The sequence below is a fragment of the Geotrypetes seraphini genome, chromosome 4 (genome assembly GCF_902459505.1).
Source record: "Geotrypetes seraphini chromosome 4, aGeoSer1.1, whole genome shotgun sequence".
Classification (NCBI taxonomy): domain Eukaryota; kingdom Metazoa; phylum Chordata; class Amphibia; order Gymnophiona; family Dermophiidae; genus Geotrypetes; species Geotrypetes seraphini.
This window is the reverse complement of record NC_047087.1, coordinates 1,788,344-1,807,812: the sequence shown is the minus strand read 5'-3', so window position 1 is coordinate 1,807,812 and position 19,469 is coordinate 1,788,344. Positions and strand designations below refer to the sequence as shown.

The window sequence follows — 19,469 nt, the reverse complement described above, 5'->3', positions numbered from 1 at the left end:
TATTTTAAGTTCTTGTAAACCGTGCCGAGCTCCACATCTGTGGAGATGATGCGGTATATAAACTTAAAGTTTAGTTTAGTGCCTTGGGTCAAACCTCTCCCTTCCTCCACTCCATTATGATGTGAAGTATTTCTTTCTCTCTCCCATGCACCATCTCTCCCTGCCCTCCACCCTATGTCCAACAATTCTCCCTCTCTCTTCTCCATTATATGCAGGATTTCTCCCTATCATCCCGTTTTACCTCTGTTGCATCTCTCCCTTCCTCTCCTCCACCCCATGTTCAACAATTCTTCCTCTCTCCCAGGTGTAGCAGCTGTTCATCTCTCCCTCATTCCCATCCCCCTGAGCAGCAGCTGACCATAAGATGCACCCTAAATTTAGAGGAGGAAAACAAGAAAAAAAACATTCTGAACCAAATTCTCCCTGCCAGGCTCTGCACCCAACCCCACACTGCTTGACAGGCTCTGTACCCTGTCCCCACTCTGGTGGTCTAGTGGTAGGCCAGGACAGGACAGGCAGGCCTAGTGGCTGGTAAGCGGGTAGGGACAGGGCAAGCAGGCAGGTAGGGATGGTACAAGGCAGGCAGGCAGACAGGCCTCCCTCCCAGGCAGGCAGCAGGAAAGCCCCGGCCTCTCCCTCCTCCCTCCCTACACCCCAGGCAGGCAGCAGGCAGGTCCCGGCCTCTCCCTCCTCCCTCCCTATTTTTAATTGGGCAGAGCAAACAGGCAGGCCCCGGCCTCTCCATCCTTCCTCCCTACCCCTCAGGCAGGCCCCGGCCTCTTCCTTCCCACCCCTCAGGCAGGCGACAGGCAGGCCCTGGCCCTCTTCCTCCTCCCCCCGCGCGTACCTTTTTTTTTTTTTTTTTTTTAACTTCTGTTCGCGGCCAAGGCTGGCTGGCTACCTGGTTCCCGCCACTTTCTCCCAGAACTGCCGGCTGACGCGGCTGCCTCCTCTTCCGTTCTCTCGCAGCATAGCAGCGCACCAGATTGCTTGCCTGGTCCTGCGCTGCTTCCCGCTTCAGCTTATGATGAGATAAGGCAAAAAGTGTGGACTAGGGCATGGGTAGGCAATTCCATTCAAGAGCTGGAGCCAGGTCAGGTTTTCAGGATATCCACAATGAATATGTATGAGATGGGTTTGCATGCACTGCCTCCTTGAGATGCATATTTATTGTGGATATCCTGAAAACCTGACCTGGCTACGGCTCTCGACTGGAATTGCCTACCCCTGCCCTAGTCCACACTTTTTGCCATATCTCATCATCAGCTGAAATTTCAAAATCAGCATGCCATGCGCTCGCTCATCATTTGTGATATATACACTGAGGAGGTTTGTCTCAACAATGCGTACCATTTAGAGGCTACACCTCTAAGTGGGGTTATGGTGACAATATATTGAAGAAGGTCAGGTGCAAATTTCAATTTAAGGAGATCAGGTATAGAAGCACAAACACAGTGTTTCAACTAGAGCCAATTATTAAATCGACAGGTAAGCAAAATTTGTCACATGCTTCTTCAAAGGACAACCAGCGATTATTCCCAAGAAGATCTTGTAATAACCATATATTACAATTTTGCCAAATAGGCCAATTCAAGGCAATGTTTTTAATTTGGAAAGTGTTATTATTCCATAGTGAAATAAGAGTAGAGTTCTTCCAGCATAAGTACCTTATATGTAGAACAGAAAATATAATTGTTTAGTTTCTCAGGAGGAGATAATGATAACATAAGAGAAAGGTTGTTGGAACCATAAAGGACTTTTCTAATTGAGTATGAGTATATAGGAGGTCAATTTATATAGATATAGGATTATATTTAGTTTAGGGAACATTGGGTGGTCAAGATTGCTATTTTTATTTTTAGGTGATTAATGGCTTTAGCGCTCATATTCTGGCGGGGATTTACCAGTGCTCACTATGTCACCTGGATTGCTTTAGCCGAGAGCAGCTCATCACTCATGTGTACCAGGTATGAGTATGTGTGAGACGTAAGAGAAGAGCTGAGTATAAAGGAAATGTAATGTAATGTAATTTTATTTCTTATATACCGCTAATCCGTTAGGTTCGAAGCGGTTTACAGAAAAAATACATTAAGGATACAATAAAAATAAAATAATTAAGATAGGTACTTAGAAATTCCCTTACTGTCCTGAAGGCTCACAATCTAACTAAAGTACCTGCGAGGACCTCCAAAAGGATCTGAACCAGCTGGAAACTTGGGCGAACAAGTGGCAGATGAACTTTAACATAAACAAATGCAAGGTGATGCACCTAGGAAAGAAAAATAAAGAACATGAGTATATGATGATGGGGGTGAAGTTAGCAAAATGCAAACAAGAAAGGGATTTGGGGGTACTGATTGACAGTACCCTTAAACCATCGGTGCAATGTGCGGCGGCGGCAAAGAAAGCAAACAGGATGTTGGGCATAATTAAGAAGGGGATTACGAGTAGATCGGAAGAGGTCATAACGCCGCTTTACAGAACAATGGTCAGACCGCATTTAGAATACTGTGTTCAACACTGGTCTCCATACCTTAAGAAAGATATAACTCTGCTGGAGAGAGTGCAGAGGCGAGCCACGAAACTTGTCAAAGGGATGGAGCATTTGGATTACAAAGATCGACTCGGGAAACTGGGACTGTTTACCCTCGAGAAGAGAAGACTGAGGGGGGATATGATAGAGACTTTTAAAATATTAAAAGGATTTGATAAAATGGACCAAGAAACAGCATTACTAACATTTTCAAATGTGACACGGACTAGAGGTCATAGCCTGAAACTGAGTGGCAGTAGGTTCAGGACAAATGTCGGGAAATTCTGTTTCGCACAGCGCGTGGTAGGTGCTTGGAATGCACTCCCCGGGGAGGTTGTGGAGGAGACTATTGTACTGGGATTCAAGCGCAAGTTGGATGCACACCTTCTTGCATATCATATTGAGGGATACGGTAATTCTGGGTCCCCAAAAAGGAGTACTTAAATGGGCCGCCGCGGGTGCGGATCGCTGGACTAGATGGACCTCGGTCTGATCCGGCGAAGGCGTTTCTTATGTTCTTAACAATTAATGAATAAAAAAAATTATAATGAATAAGACAGAGATAGAAATTGAGATGATATGAAAATTCCAACAAGTAATTCTATAAAATGAAATTAATAAGGATTGAGAAGAAAGTAAAAAATAAAAATAATGAACAAAATATAAGATAAAATAAGTCCAGTCAAACAATATGATATGATGAAGATGATCATAAGGAGTATATGCCAGTTTACAGACAGATCAAGACAGAAAAGTACCAAATGGCAGGATAGACAAATTTGGTCTGATTTTAAGCAACGTCAAATACAGGCTTGATATTTGAGACGGAGGAAAGGCAATGCCAAATGCTGGAGACACTGTGAGGATCAGGTGACCACAGAAAACAGCTGGACAGCCGCCACCATCAACTCGATGCAATCGCTGCCTTGAACAACCAACTGCCATCATCCTTCGATCCAACGGCCGTCACCCAGGACCTCGGGGACCCTCCAACAAAATGGTGCAACTCTCCATGCAGTACAACTGCCCCATCATGCTGCCGCACACACTGGGGATCACTCCGATGTCACCATCTCTCAACAGCATCGCCTCCAAGGCCCACTCCAATGCGCCGTCCTCCTCATCGACAGCACGTCCCCAAATGCTGCAAAACGGACGCACGCTGCTGTCGGCACGCAAACAACCAGGAGCCAAAACTAGGTCTCCTTCGCTCTCCATGAAATGAACCAGGATCCATCCAGCATCCCCCATCTGCCACCAAGGAGCCAATCGAGCAGCAGGTAAGAGGCTCCCTCAGCAGTTGGTTCGGATCAACTGTCAAACTGGAGAATCAGATTAAATGAGCTTAAAAAAACAATATAAACAGGAATAAAAATCCCAAATGAAAGTAATAAAGACAAAAGCAATGCCAGTAAAAAAGAAATTTGAAGGAAAGACAAAAATAAGGCAAAATAACTAAAAAACAAAAATAGGCTGAGGGAAGACAGCACAGTTGATGACCTAACGGGAGGTTGTAGATGGGCTGGAGTAAGTCTTAACAGAGATTTCGACAGTAGGAACCCAAGCACAGAACAGGATAAAGCTTTGGATTCTTGCCCAGAAATAGCTAGAAGAAAAAATTAAAAAATTTAAATTGAATCAGGTTGGGCAGACTGGATGGATCATTCGGGTCTTTATCTGCCGTCATCTACTATGTTACTATGTTATGTTATGTTACTAACTGGCCGCCATCTTGTTGGAAACACGTTCTTTTGTTTATTCTCAGTATGCTTACACGAAGATGCTTTAGTTATAATTGCTTTTATCTCTTGAAGTATATTGCAGTATTGTTTCTGGTATCATAAAACAATTACAGTAGATTGAAGATTTAACTCATTTAAACAACATGTTATGTGTTGTTTGTTTTGTCAAAACCCTTTGAAGATATTGAAAGTCTCCATAATTGCAGACAGAGGTAGTCTCAGTCCTTCCTTTTATTATCACCTATATATGGTTAATTCTGTTACACACTGAGAGCAATAGTTCAAGTCTTTTCCTACAGAAATTAGTGATTTAAAAAACTGTCCAATCTTTTTGCAGCTACAAGTATGTACATCATTTAAGCATGGCCTGCAGAAGTGGTCCTGGGGCAGAAAACGTGTAGGGAACTAAACATGCATGATTTTTAACTATTCAAGACAAAGTGCATTAGTTTGTCCTGAAAAATCATGTACAAAAAAAAGCAGACCCCACTATCTTCATATATGTTTTCCCGAGTTGATAAAAAGTATTTGCTTTTATCCCAGGACAAGCAGGCTGGTATTCTCACATATGGGTGATGTCATCGACGGAGCCCGGATGCGGACGCCTCACAAGCAGACTTGCTTGAAGAAACTCAAAGTTTTGAGTTGCCCGCACCGCGCATGCGCGAGTGCCTTCCTGCCCAGCACACGGCACGTGTCCTCAATTTTCAGTTTTCCGCGGAGCCGAGAAGTCCGTCTTTGACTCTCTGCATTTAACTTCGTTCCTTTGTGCCTTCTCTGAACCGCGGTTTGTATTTTTTTCCTCACGAATCGCTGTTCTTATTTTATTTCTTTTATTTTTAATTTTAAAAAAAAAATTTCTTCTTCCGTTTGTTTTTCGGGACAGGCTGCTCGGCCGCAGCCCGAGGGCTTCGATCTTGCGGCGACTATTTTTCCTTCTATGTCCCGGCCTGCCACGGTCTTCAAGAGGTGTATCAAGTGTCAGCGGTCAATCTCTTACAGACCCTCATGGACGCTGCCTCAAGTGCCTTGGGCCGAAACATCATCCTAGGTTGTGCCTGCCTTGCCAAACACTTCAGACTCGTGCTTTCAAGCATTGTTGTATTTTGGTGGACAAGCTCTTCAAGATGGAGTCTTCTACTGATCCCTCGACTTCATAGAAACATAGAAAAGTGACGGCAGAAAAGGGCCAAGGCCCATCAAATCTTCCCACTCTATTGACCCACCAACCCTCCTAACTACCCTTTGAGAGATCACACTCTGATGTCCCATTCCCTCTTAGAGATCCGACATGAGCATCCCATCTGTTCTTAAAATCTGGCACGCTACTGGCCTCGATAACCTGTGCTGGAAGCTCATTCCAATTGCCAACCACTCTTTCGGTGAAGAAGTACTTCCTGGTATCACCATGAAACTTCCCACCCTTTATTTTCAGCGGGTGCCCTCTTGTGGCCGAGGGTCCTCTCAGAAAGAAAATATTATCTTCTACCTTAATACGACCAGTGATATACTTAAACGTCTCAATCATGTCTCCCCTCTCCCTACGTTCTTCGAGAGAGTATAGCCGCAATTTGTTTAGTCTTTCTTCGTACGATAGATCTTTGAGTCCCGAGACCATCCTGGTGGCCATTCGCTGAACCGACTCAACCCTCAGCACATCCTTAAGGTAATGTGGCCTCCAGAATTGTACGCAGTACTCCAGATGAGGCCTCACCATGGTTCTGTACAATGGCATTATGACATTGGGCTTCCGACTAACAAAGCTTCTCCGGATACAACCCAGCATTTGCCTAGCCTTGGATGAAGCCTTCTCCACTTGATTGGCAGTTTTCATGTCTTCAATAATGATTACTCCCAAATCTCATTCTGCTTCAGTCCTTGCCAAGGTTTCTCCATTCAATGTGTACGTTCTGCATGGATTATTGTTGCCAAGGTGCATGACCTTGCATTTTTTAGCGTTAAAACTAAGCTGCCAGGTCGAGGACCAATGTTCCAATAAAAGCAGGTCTAGCATCATGCTGTCAGACAAATTGCTGTTACTTACAATGTTACATAGTTTGGCATCATCAGCGAACAAAGTTATTTTACCTTGAAGCCCCTGAGTCATGTCTCTTACAAATATGTTGAAAAGGATTGGGCCCAAGACCGAGCCCTGTGGCACACCACTGGTCACCTCCGACGTTTTAGAGAGGGTACCATTAACCACCACCCTCTGAAGTCTACCATTCAGCCAATCGTTGACCCATGCGGTCAGTGTTTCACCTAATCCCATCGATTTCATTTTGCTCAATAACCTGTGGTGGGGAACGCTATCGAAAGCTTTGCTGAAGTCCAAATACACTACGTCCAGGGACTCACCCAGATTCAATTTTCTTGTTACCCAGTCAAAGAAGCTGATGAGGTTGGATTGGCAGGACCTACCCTTGGTGAACCCATGTTGGTGGGGATCGCGTAGATTCTTCTTGTCCAGGATCGTGTCTAGCTTGCGTTTGATTAGTGTTTCCATGAGTTTACACACTATCGATGTGAGACTCACGGTCTGTAATTCGCAGCCTCCGTCCTGCAACTCTTTTTGTACAGAGGAACGACATTAGCTGTTTTCCAGTCCAAGGGGACTCTTCCCGTACTCAGGGAGAGATTGAAGAGTACGGATAACGGTTCCGCTAGGACGTCTCTGAGCTCATTGAGCACTCTGGGATGTAGATTGTCCGGGCCCATTGCTTTGTTCACCTTGAGTCTTGATAATTCGTCGTAGACATCTCCGGAAGTAAACTCAAAATTCCTAAACGGGTCCTCTGAATATTGCTTTGCCTGCAACTGTGGACCGGACCCCGGTGCCTCGCAGGTGAAGATCGAGCAGAAGTATTCATTTAGTAGTTCGGCTTTGTCTGAATCTGATTCTACATAATTCCCGTCTGGTTTCCTAAGGCGCACTATCCCATCAGTGTTTCTTTTTCTGTCACTAATATGCTTGAAGAAGGATTTGTCCTTGCAAGGTTTACTTCAACTCGATGCTTGGCCTCTCTGACTGCCACTTTCACCACTGTAGACTTGGCCTTGTATTCTAATTTAGCCTCCCTTGTCTCCGAATTTTTGTAGGAAATGAATGTTTGTTTCTTTTCTTTAATGAGGTCTGAGATATCTCCGGTGAACCATTGGGGTCTATTGTTTCTTCACCGTTTGCTTGCTGATTTTATGTAGCGGTTCGTTGCTACGTGTAGGGTAGATTTCAAGGTTGACCACATAGGCTCCATATTATCAGCCACAGCTTGGTTTTGCAGTGCCTGACGGACGAAATCTCCCATGCATTTAAAGTCAGCGCCACGAAAGTTGAGTACTTTTGTTGTCGTGCTTGATCTAGTGAAATCTTTTCTGAGTTTGAACCATATCATGTTGTGGTCGCTGAAGGCTAACTTATCGCCTACCGAGACCTCCGAGACACTTTCTCTGTTCGTGAGTACCAGGTCCAGTATCGCCTGGGCCCTGGTGAGTTGTTTGAGTTGTGCTCCTTTGATGGCGGATAATAGCCTTCTGCTGCCATTGGTTGTCGCTGAGAGTGTGTTCCAATCTGCATCGGGCATGTTGAAGTCCCCTAGCAGTACAGTGTCCCCCCTTAAAGTGATATTCTCTATGTCTTTGTTTTCCGGCTGTCTTGGAGGTCTGTATATTACACCAAGATATAGGCATTTTTTGTTGCCTCTGGCTAGGTTTACCCAGAGGGATTCCCTGGTGTACTTGACGTCTGTGATTCTCATAGTTTTAATGTCATCTCTAGTGTATAGTGCTACCCCTCCCCCTAACTTGCCCTCTCTGTTCTGACGAAGTAAGTTGTAACTCGGTATAGCCATATCCCATCTATGAGAGTCCGTGAATCAAGTTTCGGAAATCGCCACCACATCTAGGTCAGCATTATTTCAATCTCCAGGTCCAAAATTTTATTGCCTAAACTGTGTGCATTAACATACATAGCCCTCCATACCTTGTGATTGCTAGGACCCTGTGGAGAGTTTCCCATCTGAGTTAGTGTGGCCCCTAATGTATTGTTTGCAATGTGAGCACTTACCTCGGACTCAGAAGTGGGGCTGTGACTCTCCTCCTCAGGATAGTTACCTACTGTACTAGTGCCCTCCCCCGACTTACCTAGTTTAAAGCCCTGCGAAGTAGACGGGCTAGTTGGTGTCCGAAGATGTTCTTACCCCTGCTGGTTAGATGGAGTCCGTCTGGTCCCTGAAGTGCCTCTCCATGGTTCAGGAATCCGAAGTTAATTTCCCTGCACCATCCGTGTAGCCACCTGTTGATCCTCTAGATACGCTCGTCTCTGGCTCTTCCCTTGCCTCTAACTGGGAGGATCGATGAGAAGACCACCTGAGCTCCCGTCCGCCTCAGCTTCTCACCCAAGGCTCCAAAGTCTATGGGTATAGTCTCCGGGGTGTTCCTGGCAGTGTCTTTCGTTCCGACGTGGATCAGAAGCATAGGGAAGTGGTCTTGGGGTGTGAGAAGTTTATCTAGACAGGCGGTGACATCTCAGATCCTGGCTCCTGGCAGACAGCAAACTTCCCTTAACTGCATATTTGGTCTGCAGATTGGTCCTTTGGTGCCCCTCAGCATGGAGTCACCAATGACCACTACTCTGCGCTTCTTGGGGGGGGGGGGGGGGGTCGATCAGAAGTCCCTGGAACTGGAGCCTCGGGTTGGATCTCGCCCTGTTCCTCATCGGCAGTCCCTTCCTGTAAGATCTGGAATCTGTTCTTCAGGGTGAGTTGTGGGGTAGATGTAAAGCTGCCCTGTTGGGAAGAAAAAGAAGAGGATAAAGAAATTGAAGAAGGGAGGATGGGTCTCTTATGCTTACCTGTGGAGGAGGTCACCAGCTGCCAGGAATCAGCATCTCCAGCCATTTCCTGTACCCCAATCGTCGGTTTTAAAGCTGAATGTTTGGGCGTCAAAGCTGAATGTTTGGGCGTCCTGAGGATGGACGTGTCTTGCACCTGCTTGGTGACTTGGGACAGCTCTTGGACGACCCCGTCAATGAAGGCCTCATCCTCTCGGATGCTTCTCAAGCGCTCCACCTCCTCCCTTAGGCTCCTTAGTTCCTGTAAAATTTCTCCGTCCAGCTGGCTCACCTCCTCCGTCTGTGTAGAAACTGTGGTGTACTGCCGGGGATGGCCTCGGTCTGCACAGAGACCTCTGTCCACGGACCTGGGACCTCCTCTTTCTGCACGCAGGCCGTTACCACCTCCTGGGTCCCCACAGTGACTGAAGTGCTGGTCTTGATAGTAGTCTTGGCGCTTCTTGTTCTCCCTGCCATCTCCCAGTTGTAATTGAGGTCCTGTGGAGCTGCCTGTTTGTGAATAATTTAGAAAAATTAGAAAAAGTCTGTCTGTTTTAAAAAGTGCGTCTGTTAGAGAAGTCTGTCTGAGAGATTAGGTTGTCTGAGAAGTCTGTCTGTGAGTTAGTGTGAGGGGATGAGAGATTAGGGTGTCTGAGAAGGTTTGCTATACAGACAGAGAGGTCAGTCTGCTCGCTTGTTAGTTAGAGAAGTTAGTCTGTGAGTTTGTATGCGAGGTTAAAGCAATGGGGTTAGAGGTTAAAGGATTATAAAAGTATAGTGTTGGCCTACTTGTTAGTAGGTTAGAAAGACCCACTTACTACCCTAGGGTAACCTGCTGTTTGTAAGTAGGCTTTTCTGAAGGCTCTTCGCAAAGGCGTTCTCGCTAAGGCGAGCGCCTTTGCCGTTCACCGTGCGCCAAACAGCTGCACGCCGTTGGCTCCTCCCCTTTTATGGGGGGAGCTTGGCTGGTGACGTCAGGGGGTGTAGGCGGAGCTTTCACTGCCTCCTCCGCTCCGCTATCACTGCCTGTTGAGTTCTTTTCTCCGAACTCGACCCGCCAATTCTCTCTCCGATTCTCCGCCCTTCTCTCCGCCTCTGCTGCCTCCTCTGCTCTCTCCGATTCTCCACCCTTCTTTCCGCCTCCGCTGCCTCCTCTGCTCCTCTTTCGCTCCCCTCTCCACTAACACTCTCTCTCTCCGATTCTCCGCCCCTCTCTCCGCTCTTGCTGCCTCCTCCGCTCCTCCTTTGCTCCTCTCTGCTAGCTCTCACAGCTCGCTGCACGCTGCCACGTGCTCTCTAGGCTCAGCTCGCCCTGTACTCCCTGGCTGGCCTAGCGCAGTGTACTCTCCGTCGCTGGCTCCTCCCCTTTTATGGGGGGAGCTTGGCTGGTGACGTCGAAGGGTGTAGGCGAGCTTTCACTGCCTCCTCTGCTCCGCTATCACTGCCTGTTGAGTTCCTTTCTCCGAACTCACCCCACCAATTCTCTCTCCGATTCTCCGCCCTTCTCTCCGCCTCCGCTGCCTCCTCTGCTCTCTCTGATTCTCCGCCCTTCTCTCCGCCTCTGCTGCCTCCTCTGCTCCTCTTTCGCTCCCCTCTCCGCTAGCCCTCTCTCTCTCCGATTCTTCGGCCTCGACTCCTACCGAGGCCCCTTCTGTGCCTACTGCTTCCACCTCGAGCCTCATCAGACCTTCGTCATTTGTAACGGCTCTTGCTTCGACATCATCTGCTGTATCTTCTCCTGTTTCCTCAGGTCAGATAGCTCAGCAGTCGGTTCCACCAGTGGTGATTAAAGTGTCTAAGACTCCCACACACTACCTCGAAGGAACCTCCAGCCAAAGCAGGTGGTCCAGTTTCAGACGCGGATCCATCCTTGCTGGCTTCTTTCCAGACCATGTTAGAGAAGCAGTTTATTCAGTTCCTTACTAACATGGGACCCAAACTGCTTCCTCTTATCCAGCCTGGACATTCAGCAGAGACCCGCGAGGTCGAGCCGCTTCCTTTGCCCCAGTCTGAACTTACACACTCTTTGCAGGAAGCAGAGTGTCTGGTCTGGCATCCAAGCACATAAAGCAAGGAGCAGAGTCTTTGGGAGTGCATCGAGGTTCCTCCACCAAGCCTCTGGAGTTTCGATCTACAGCCTCTAGTCCTATTCATCCGATGGCATCAGCTGCTCTCATCTCCGAGGCGAAGTCTCCTTGATCCTCGAGATCTGGTTCCAGACACAGTTCTCATCGGCATTCAAGGCCTTCTTCAAGGCATTCTTCCAGGCAAAGTTCTTCTTCTCGAGACAGATCATCTTCCTCTAAGCCTCGATCTACTCCAACCTCGACCAGACCACCGACTCCTCGTTCGAGGTCTCCGATGCTGGACCTCGAAGATATTTCAGTTTCAAATGCCTCGTCCAAGTCACCAGGTTCCTTTGATGCCGAAGCTTCATCTTCGACTCAGGCTGCCTCGACATCCTCGAGTCCTTCTCGAGGCAAAGCATTGGCAGATCAGCTATCTTTCTCGTCTGTCCTTCATCAGATGGCTGTGGACTTGAATCTTCAATTAGATACTGGCTCAAAATACTCTAAGGAGTATCTAAAAGTCACGCATCTTCTTCAACCTCCGGCAGAGTCTCTTAAGCTTCCACTTCATAAGCTTTTGAATCAGTCTTTTGGTCGATGCATGGAAACACCTTTTTCCATACCAGTTGTTCCAGGCAAATTGGACTATAGGTATAAAACTGTTTATCACAAAGGATTTGACAACTCACAGTTATCTCATCAATCCCTCCTTGTCGAGTCCTCCTTAAAGAGGTCCCATCCAAGGTTTATGCCACCGTTCCTCCTGGAAGGGAAGGAAAAACTATGGACAAATTTGGACGTCGCATCTATCAAAATGCTATGATGTCCTCTAAAGTCCTCAATTATAATTTTCAATTCATCACTTATTTTAAATTTCTTATTTCTTTATTGCCGAAGTTCTTGCATTATCTGGATACTCAAATACACTTTGAATTTCAAGAGGTTAATGCTTCTTTGTCTCAACTCTGGTTGCATCTTCTCCAGTCATCTTATGATGCCTTCGAGTTGTCTGCTCGAGCAACTGCTTGCTCTGTGGCTATGCGTCGTCTTGCCCGGCTTCATGGACCCTAATCTTCAAGACCGCTTAGCTAACATTCCTTGTGAGGGCAATGACCTCTTTGATGAATCTATCGAGGCAGCCACCAAGAAATTGTCTGACCATGAAAAATCTTTTGCTTCGATTGTCAGACCTAAGCCTAAGCCAGCTCCTGCCAAGCCTGCATGCCCTGCTCTTATCTATCAAAGGCGTTATGCTCCGAAGCCGGCTCCTTACATTTGCTCTCCTCTTAAGAAACAGCAACCTCAGAAGCAGCAAACCCCAACTTTCTGAAGCACCTAAGGCTTCTCAGCCTTTTTGACTGTTTAAAACAAAGCATAACCTCCACCGTTCTGACTCTGTCTCATTTTTCCCCTATAGGAGGTCGTCTCCATCATTTTTACCACCGATGGATGTCAATTACCTCTGACCTCTGGGTGCTTACCATCCTCAGAGAAGGATACTCTCTTCATTTCATTCAGGTTCCACCAGAGCTTCCTCCAAGAGAGTATCCTTCCATTCCATCCCAAACCGCCCTTTTTCTTCAGGAAGCTCAAGCTCTGCTTCGTCTCCATGCCATCGAACCAGTTCCCTTGGAGCAGCAAAACAGGGTTTATTACTTCCGTTACTTCCTTGTTCCGAAGAAGACGGGCGATCTGCGACCCATTTTGGATCTCAGGGCTCTCAACAAATTTCTACTCAAAGAAAAGTTTCAAATGTTGTCCCTGGCATCCCTTTATCCCCGTCTTGAACAGAACGACTGGTTATGCTCTCTGGATCTCAAGGAGGCTTACACTCATATCCCATTCATCCGGCCTCCCGTCAGTACCTCAGATTTCGGGTGGGGAATCTGCATTATCAATACAGAGTACTACCATTCAGCCTGGCCTCGTCTACCAGAGTGTTCACCAAGTGCCTGGTAGTGGTAGCAGTAGCTCTAAGGAATCATGGTCTTCAGGTGTTTCCCTACCTCGATGATTGGCTCATCAAGGATTCCACGTCTCAAGGGGTTATTGTAGCGACCCAAAAGATTACCTGGTTCCTACAAAGTTTGGGATTTGAGATCAATTTTCCCAAATCTCAGCTTCAACCCTCACAGACTCTACAATTCATTGGAGCTGTTCTGGACACTGTCTAACTCAGAGCATTCCTTCCACAGCAACGTCTGAAAGCTCTACTTCAACTCTGTCATACAGTGTCTTCCCGATCTTCCATCTCAGCGAGACACATGATGGTACTCCTAGGTCACATGGCCTCCACTGTACACGTGACTCCTTTTGCCAGACTTCACCTCAGAATTCCTCAGTGGACCCTGGCATCCCAATGGACGCAGGTTTGCGATCCTCTTTCTCGACACATCACAATCACTCCTTCTTTGAAGCAGTCTCTCCGTTGGTGGATGCTCTCTTCCAATCTTTCCAGAGGTTTGCTTTTTCAAACGCCCCCTCATCAGAAGGTCCTCACGACAGACTCTTCAACCTACGCTTGGGGCGCTCATCTCAATGGTCTCCATACTCAAGGCCTCTGGACCAGTACAGATCGTCAGTGTCATATCAATCAGTTGGAACTCAGAGCGATTCTCAAAGCGCTCCATGCTTTTCAACTTCTGCTTCACGACAAAGTAGTCCTCATTCGGATGGACAACCAAGTCGCCATGTATTATGTCAACTAACAGGGAGGGACAGGGTCTGCCTCTCTTTGTCAAGAAGCTCTGGAGGTTTGGGACTGGGCAATCCGTCACAACACCTTCCTCAAAGCTATCTACATTCAAGGGGTAAAGAATTGCTTGGCGGACAACTTGAGTCGTCTACTGCAACCTCACGAATGGACACTCCATTTTTCGCTTCTTCATTACATTTTTTCACAATGGGAACACCTCAGATAGACCTCTTTGCGGCTCCCCACAACTACAAACTGCCTCAGTTCTGCTCGAGGATATACTCTCCTCATCGCCTCTAGGCAGATGCTTTTCTTCTGGAATGGACAAATCTCTTCCTCTACGCATTCCCTCCATTCCCTCTCGTTCTCAAGACTTTGGTCAACTTGAAGAATGATCATGCTCCATGATTCTGATTGCTCCTCGGTGGCCGAGACAACCTTGGTAGTCCTTTCTACTTCAACTCAGCTGCAGGGAGCCATACCTTCTACCAGATTTTCCTTCTCTGCTTACACAAAGTCAAGGATCTCTGCTTCATCCCATCCTGCAGTCTCTACACCTGACAGCTTGGTACCTCTCAACATAACCCCTCTTCAATTTTCTCAATCTGTAAGAGATGTTTTAGAGGCTTCTAGAAAGCTCACCACTAGACAATGCTATCGCCAAAAATGGACTAGATTTTCTACATGGTGTTTTTCTCATCATAAGGAGCCTCAGCATTCCTCCTTATCTTCTGTTTTGGACTATCTTTTGCACTTATCCACTTCTGGCCTCAAGTCTACATCTATACGAGTCCATCTCAGTGCAATTGCGGCTTTCCATCAGCCTATTGAAGGGAAACCCCTCTCTACTCATCCGGTGGTTTCCAGATTCATGAAAGGACTTTTCAATGTCAAACCTCCTCTCAAACTGCCTCTTGTGGTTTGGGACCTCAATGTTAGAAACATAGAAACATAGAAAATGGCGGCAGAAAAGGGCTATAGCCCACCAAGTCTGCCCATTCCAAGTATCCGCCCCCCTGAATTCACTCCCTTAAAGATCCCACGTGAGTATTACATTACATTACGGATTTCTATTCCGCCTATACCTTGCAGTTCAAGGCGGATTACAAAAGATTTGACTGGACATTTTCCAGTGAAGATACAATTTTTTTTTTTATTTTTTTTTTGACAGAGGAGAGATAGCTGGATAGATTCCTAAGGGGATTTAGGGGTTGGATAGTAAAATGACAGTGCCAAACTGTGTGATATGGACAAAGAGAATATGTAATGTAATGTAATTTATTTCTTATATACCGCTACATCCGTTAGGTTCTAAGCGGTTTACAGAAAATATACATTAAGATTAGAAATAAGAAAGGTACTTGAAAAATTCCCTTACTGTCCCGAAGGCTCACAATCTAACTAAAGTACCTGGAGGGTAATAGAGAAGTGAAAAGTAGAGTTAGAGGAAAAATAAAAATAAAATAAACATTTTAACAAGACAGCATTGATCTAAATACTTTGGAAGGTAGAAGAGAGGAGAGAAAGGAATAGAAGCAGAAGGGGGAGCCGTTGAACAGTAGAATTCTGGAGAAATTTAAATGATAGAAATAGAACAAAACAAAGACAAAAGGCAAAACAATAGATAAGATTAAAGATAAATCATAAGCTGGAAAGAAAAATAAAATAAAACTTTGTCTTCAATCCACGGTTTCAGCGTCAGTGATGAAGTGGAGCAAGTAAGTTTAGGAGGAGCGATTGACGTTTCCAGAAAGGGCTTCTTCAGGGAAGAGACTTGGCAGACAGTCCCAGGATGCCTATGTCTCCTCCCCTGCGATGTTCTCCCATCCATGCATTCCCTCCCAGACACACTGCCCGTGCCCCAGCCGCTCCAAGGAGGCTGCCCCAGATGAGGCCCACGGTGAATGCAGGATTCTCTCCTCTGCGAGAAAGCCGCCCGGAGCCGACAGTCGATCTTCTTAGCGGATTGCATGGGGGAAGAGTTCACACTCTTGGTAGGATCGGGTCTGTGTGCTCTCGGTGGTTGTGGCTGGTCTCGTTGCTGCTTAGGTGTAAAACCTATTGATCTCCACTGCTGCTGATATTTAAAAGCAGGCAGATTGATCTCTCCAATGGACTGCAGGGGGAGGAGTTCACACTCCTGGCAGGATCGGGTCTGTGGGCTCTTGGTGGTTGCGGTAGGTCTCGCTGCTGCTTGTATGTAAAAGCAGTTGTTTTTATACTGCTGCTGATATTTAAAGCAGGTAGATTGATCTCTTAAACGGGATATAGGGGGAGGAGCTCACATGCCTGGTTGGTTCGGGGCAAGGGCTCCTATTATAGGCAGCTGGTCTTGCTGCTACTTAGTTAGTTATATAATATATAACTAATATAGTTAGAGTAGGTAAGATTACCATCTAATTTTTGGGGTCTGTTTGCTTGGAAGGTGTTTAGGTGGGTTATTTGGGGAAGTAATATCTTGAGGTAGGTGAAGAATGGTTAAGATATGTGGATGAATTTTTTGAAAAGCAGGGTTTTGATTTCTTTTCGGAATGTTTTGAAGTCGTCCGATGTTGTCAGCAGATTGGAGATGGTATGGTTGAGTTTTGCTGCTTGTGTTGCCAGAAGGTTGTCAAACAAAGTGTCAAACAAAGTGTGCCTTTGAGTGGGGTAAAGGCAAAAGGGTTCGGGGTTCTTCTGTGTCTTGAGGTGGAGATCTGGTTTAAGCGGTTATGTAGGTAGGAAGGGGAAGAGCCATGTAACGCTTTGAATAATAGGCAGTGGAATTTGAATTGAATTCGTGCTTGTATGGGTAACCAGTGGGAGTCTAAGAAGGCAGTAGTTATGTGATCATATTTTCTGAGTGAGTAGATCAGTCTGAGGGCGGTGTTTTGTACGGTCTGGAGTCTTTTTATCATAGTGGCTGGACAAGGAAGATAGAGGGAGTTACAGTAGTCCAGCAGACCTAAGACTAGGGATTGGACAATTAGTCTGAATTGTGCTGGGTTGAAGAATTTTCTGATTTTACGTAGATTTCTCATGGTTAGAAAAGCTTTCTGGGTCGTCTTGTTGATTTGGGACTGCATTGTGCAACATCTGTCTATTATAACTCCTAGGAGTTTTAGTTCGGGTTGTATTGGGTATTTGGTGTTTTTGATTTTCAGTTCTGTGATGGCAGGCGTTTTGGCCTGTTCGAGCAAGAGGAATTTTGTTTTTTCTGAGTTTAGTTTTAGTTTGTGATCCATCATCCATTTTTCTACTGTATCTAAGGTTGTTTCCAGCTTTGTTGTGGTGGTGGTATCTGATGGGTCGAAGGGGAGGAGTATGGTGATGTCGTCTGCGTAGCTGAAGGATGTGACATTTAGGTTATCTAGAGTGGCTCTTAGGGAGGAGAGAAAGAGGTTGAAGAGCATAGGTGAGAGTGGTGATCCTTGTGGAACTCCGCAGGGGTTTGCCCATGGCTCTGATTTGATATCATTGTACTTTACCCTGTAGGTTCTTGATTTGAGGAACCCTTGAAACCAATTGTAGACCTTGCCTGAGATCCCTATGGTGTCGAGTATTTGTAGTAATATGGTGTGGTCAACTAGGTCAAATGCTGCGGAGAGGTCTAGTTGTATTAACACCATCTTTTTTCCCTTACTGATGTGTTGCCGGGCTGTATCTAAAAGTGAGACAAGTAGTGTTTCTGTACTATGGTTAGTTCGAAATCCTGATTGTGAGGGGTGGAGTAAGTTATGTTTTTCCAGGTAGTTAGTGAGGTATTGAGCTACTAGACCTTCTATTATTTTAACGTATATTGGTATTGAAGCGATAGGTCTGTAGTTGGCGGGGCTATCTATTGGGCCTTTGTGATCTTTCATGATTGGGGTGATTAAGATCTCTCCTAGGTCCTGTGGGAATTGGCCTTCTGTCAATGTGATTTGAATCCATAGCATGAAGTTAGTTTTGAATGTGATGGAGGCGTTTGATAACAGGTAGGTGGGGCAATTATTGAGGCATGGCTGTATTTATTGTATAGTCGGTTCATATCTGACCAAAGTAGGATTGGGAAGTTGGACCAGCTTCTGTCTGCAACAATGGCTTCCCCTGTTGATGGGTTTGTTGTTATCTTTTCGAGATGGGTGTGTGTGTTGATGAATGCGGTTCTGATGTTGGTGATCTTGTTTTTGAAATGGTCTGCTAGGTGGATTGCTGTCGGTGGGTGGATTCCTTGAGTGGCAAGGTAAGGTTTGGTATCAGTGAGATTCTTTACTAGGTTGAATAGCTTTTTTGTGTCTTGGGTTTTTGTGCCTATCATTTTGGAGTAGTAGGTTTTCCGTTTTTCCTTGAGTTTGGTTTTGTATTGGTTAATTTGATTTCTCCATGCTGTTTTAGAGTGTTCAGAGCTCTTATTTTTTTTCCAGTCTCTTTCAAGTTGTCTGCATAGCTTTTTTTCTTGGAGAAGTTCGGAGTCGAACCATTTATCAGAAGGTCTGCATATTTTAAATTTTAGTTTTTCTGGGGCTAGCTCATTCAGGATGGTTTTGCTTATGGTTCGCCATTGGGATGTAAATTCGTTGGGGGCTATGTTGTTGATGGCGTGGTCTGCTTTATCCCAGAATGTGGAGGGTTCGATTTTTTGGCGTGCTTTGAAGGAGGTTTTTTATGGAGGTTGCTTGTTAATGCTTTGAGGCCAGTTGATGTTAAAGGTGTATTTATAGTGATCTGACCAGAGGGAGGGGTGCCAGGTCCCATTTGAGATATGGATTTCGGGTTTGTGAGGGTGTTGGGTCATGTAAGCAGCGACATCTAGTTGGTGGCCTTTTTCGTGTGTGGGTTGGGGGTTGAGGATCTGGTAGTTCAGTGCTTTGAGGTATGAGAGAAAATTTAGTACTTGATTAGAGGTGTGATCTTCTAGATGGAGGTTTATGTCTCCTAGGAGTAGGTTATGAGGTGATGTTATGGAATTCTGGTAAATGAATTCTTCGAGAGCTTGTTTGTTTTCATTCCATTTTCCTGGTGTTGAGTAACAGAGGATGCATGTTAATGTTCCTATGAGAGAATCATCGGATAGTTGACAGGCTAGGAGATCTAGGTGGGGGGTGGAGTGTTTGTCTAGGGTCTTTATATTAATGTTGTTTTTGAGTATGATGGCTAGACCTCCACCACGTTTTTTTTTTTCTGCAGATCAGTTCTATTTTGTAACCTGTTGGGCAGAGTTCTGTGATGGTGGGATCCCATTTTCTCTTAAAATCCGTCACGCTGCTGGCCTCAATCACCTGCGGTGGGAGTCTGTTCCAGTGATCCACCACTCTTTCGGTGAAGAAGGACTTTCTGGAGTCGCTATGAAACTTCCCTCCCCTGATTTTAAGCGGGTGCCCTCTGGTGGTTGAGGGTCCCATGAGACAGAGGATATCATCTTCCGACTCGATACGACCCGTGATGTACTTATATGTTTCAATCATGTCTCCCCTCTCTCTTCTTTCCTCAAGTGAGTACAGCCGCAATTTTTTTAGTTTTTCTTCATACGTGAGATCTTTGAGCCCCAAGACCATCCTGATTGCCATTCGCTGAACCGACTCGATCCTCAGCATGTCCTTACGGTAGTGTGGTCTCCAGAACTGAACACAGTACTCCAAGT

The 19,469-nt window shown here is 45.9% G+C and overlaps 1 protein-coding gene across 2 annotated transcripts in view; it reads left to right on the top strand.

Annotated features, from left to right (window-relative positions):
• ZNF821 (zinc finger protein 821) overlaps positions 1-19,469 on the top strand; it is a 232,290-nt gene that overhangs the window by 164,302 nt on the left and 48,519 nt on the right. The window contains exon 7 of one of the 2 annotated variants that reach the window (XM_033943374.1): positions 1,863-1,967. The exons of the other annotated variant lie outside the window; for it this stretch is intronic. Coding sequence (XP_033799265.1) covers positions 1,863-1,967 — 105 coding nt within the window. The remainder of the gene's footprint in view (positions 1-1,862; positions 1,968-19,469) is intronic. 2 annotated transcript variants of the gene reach the window in all.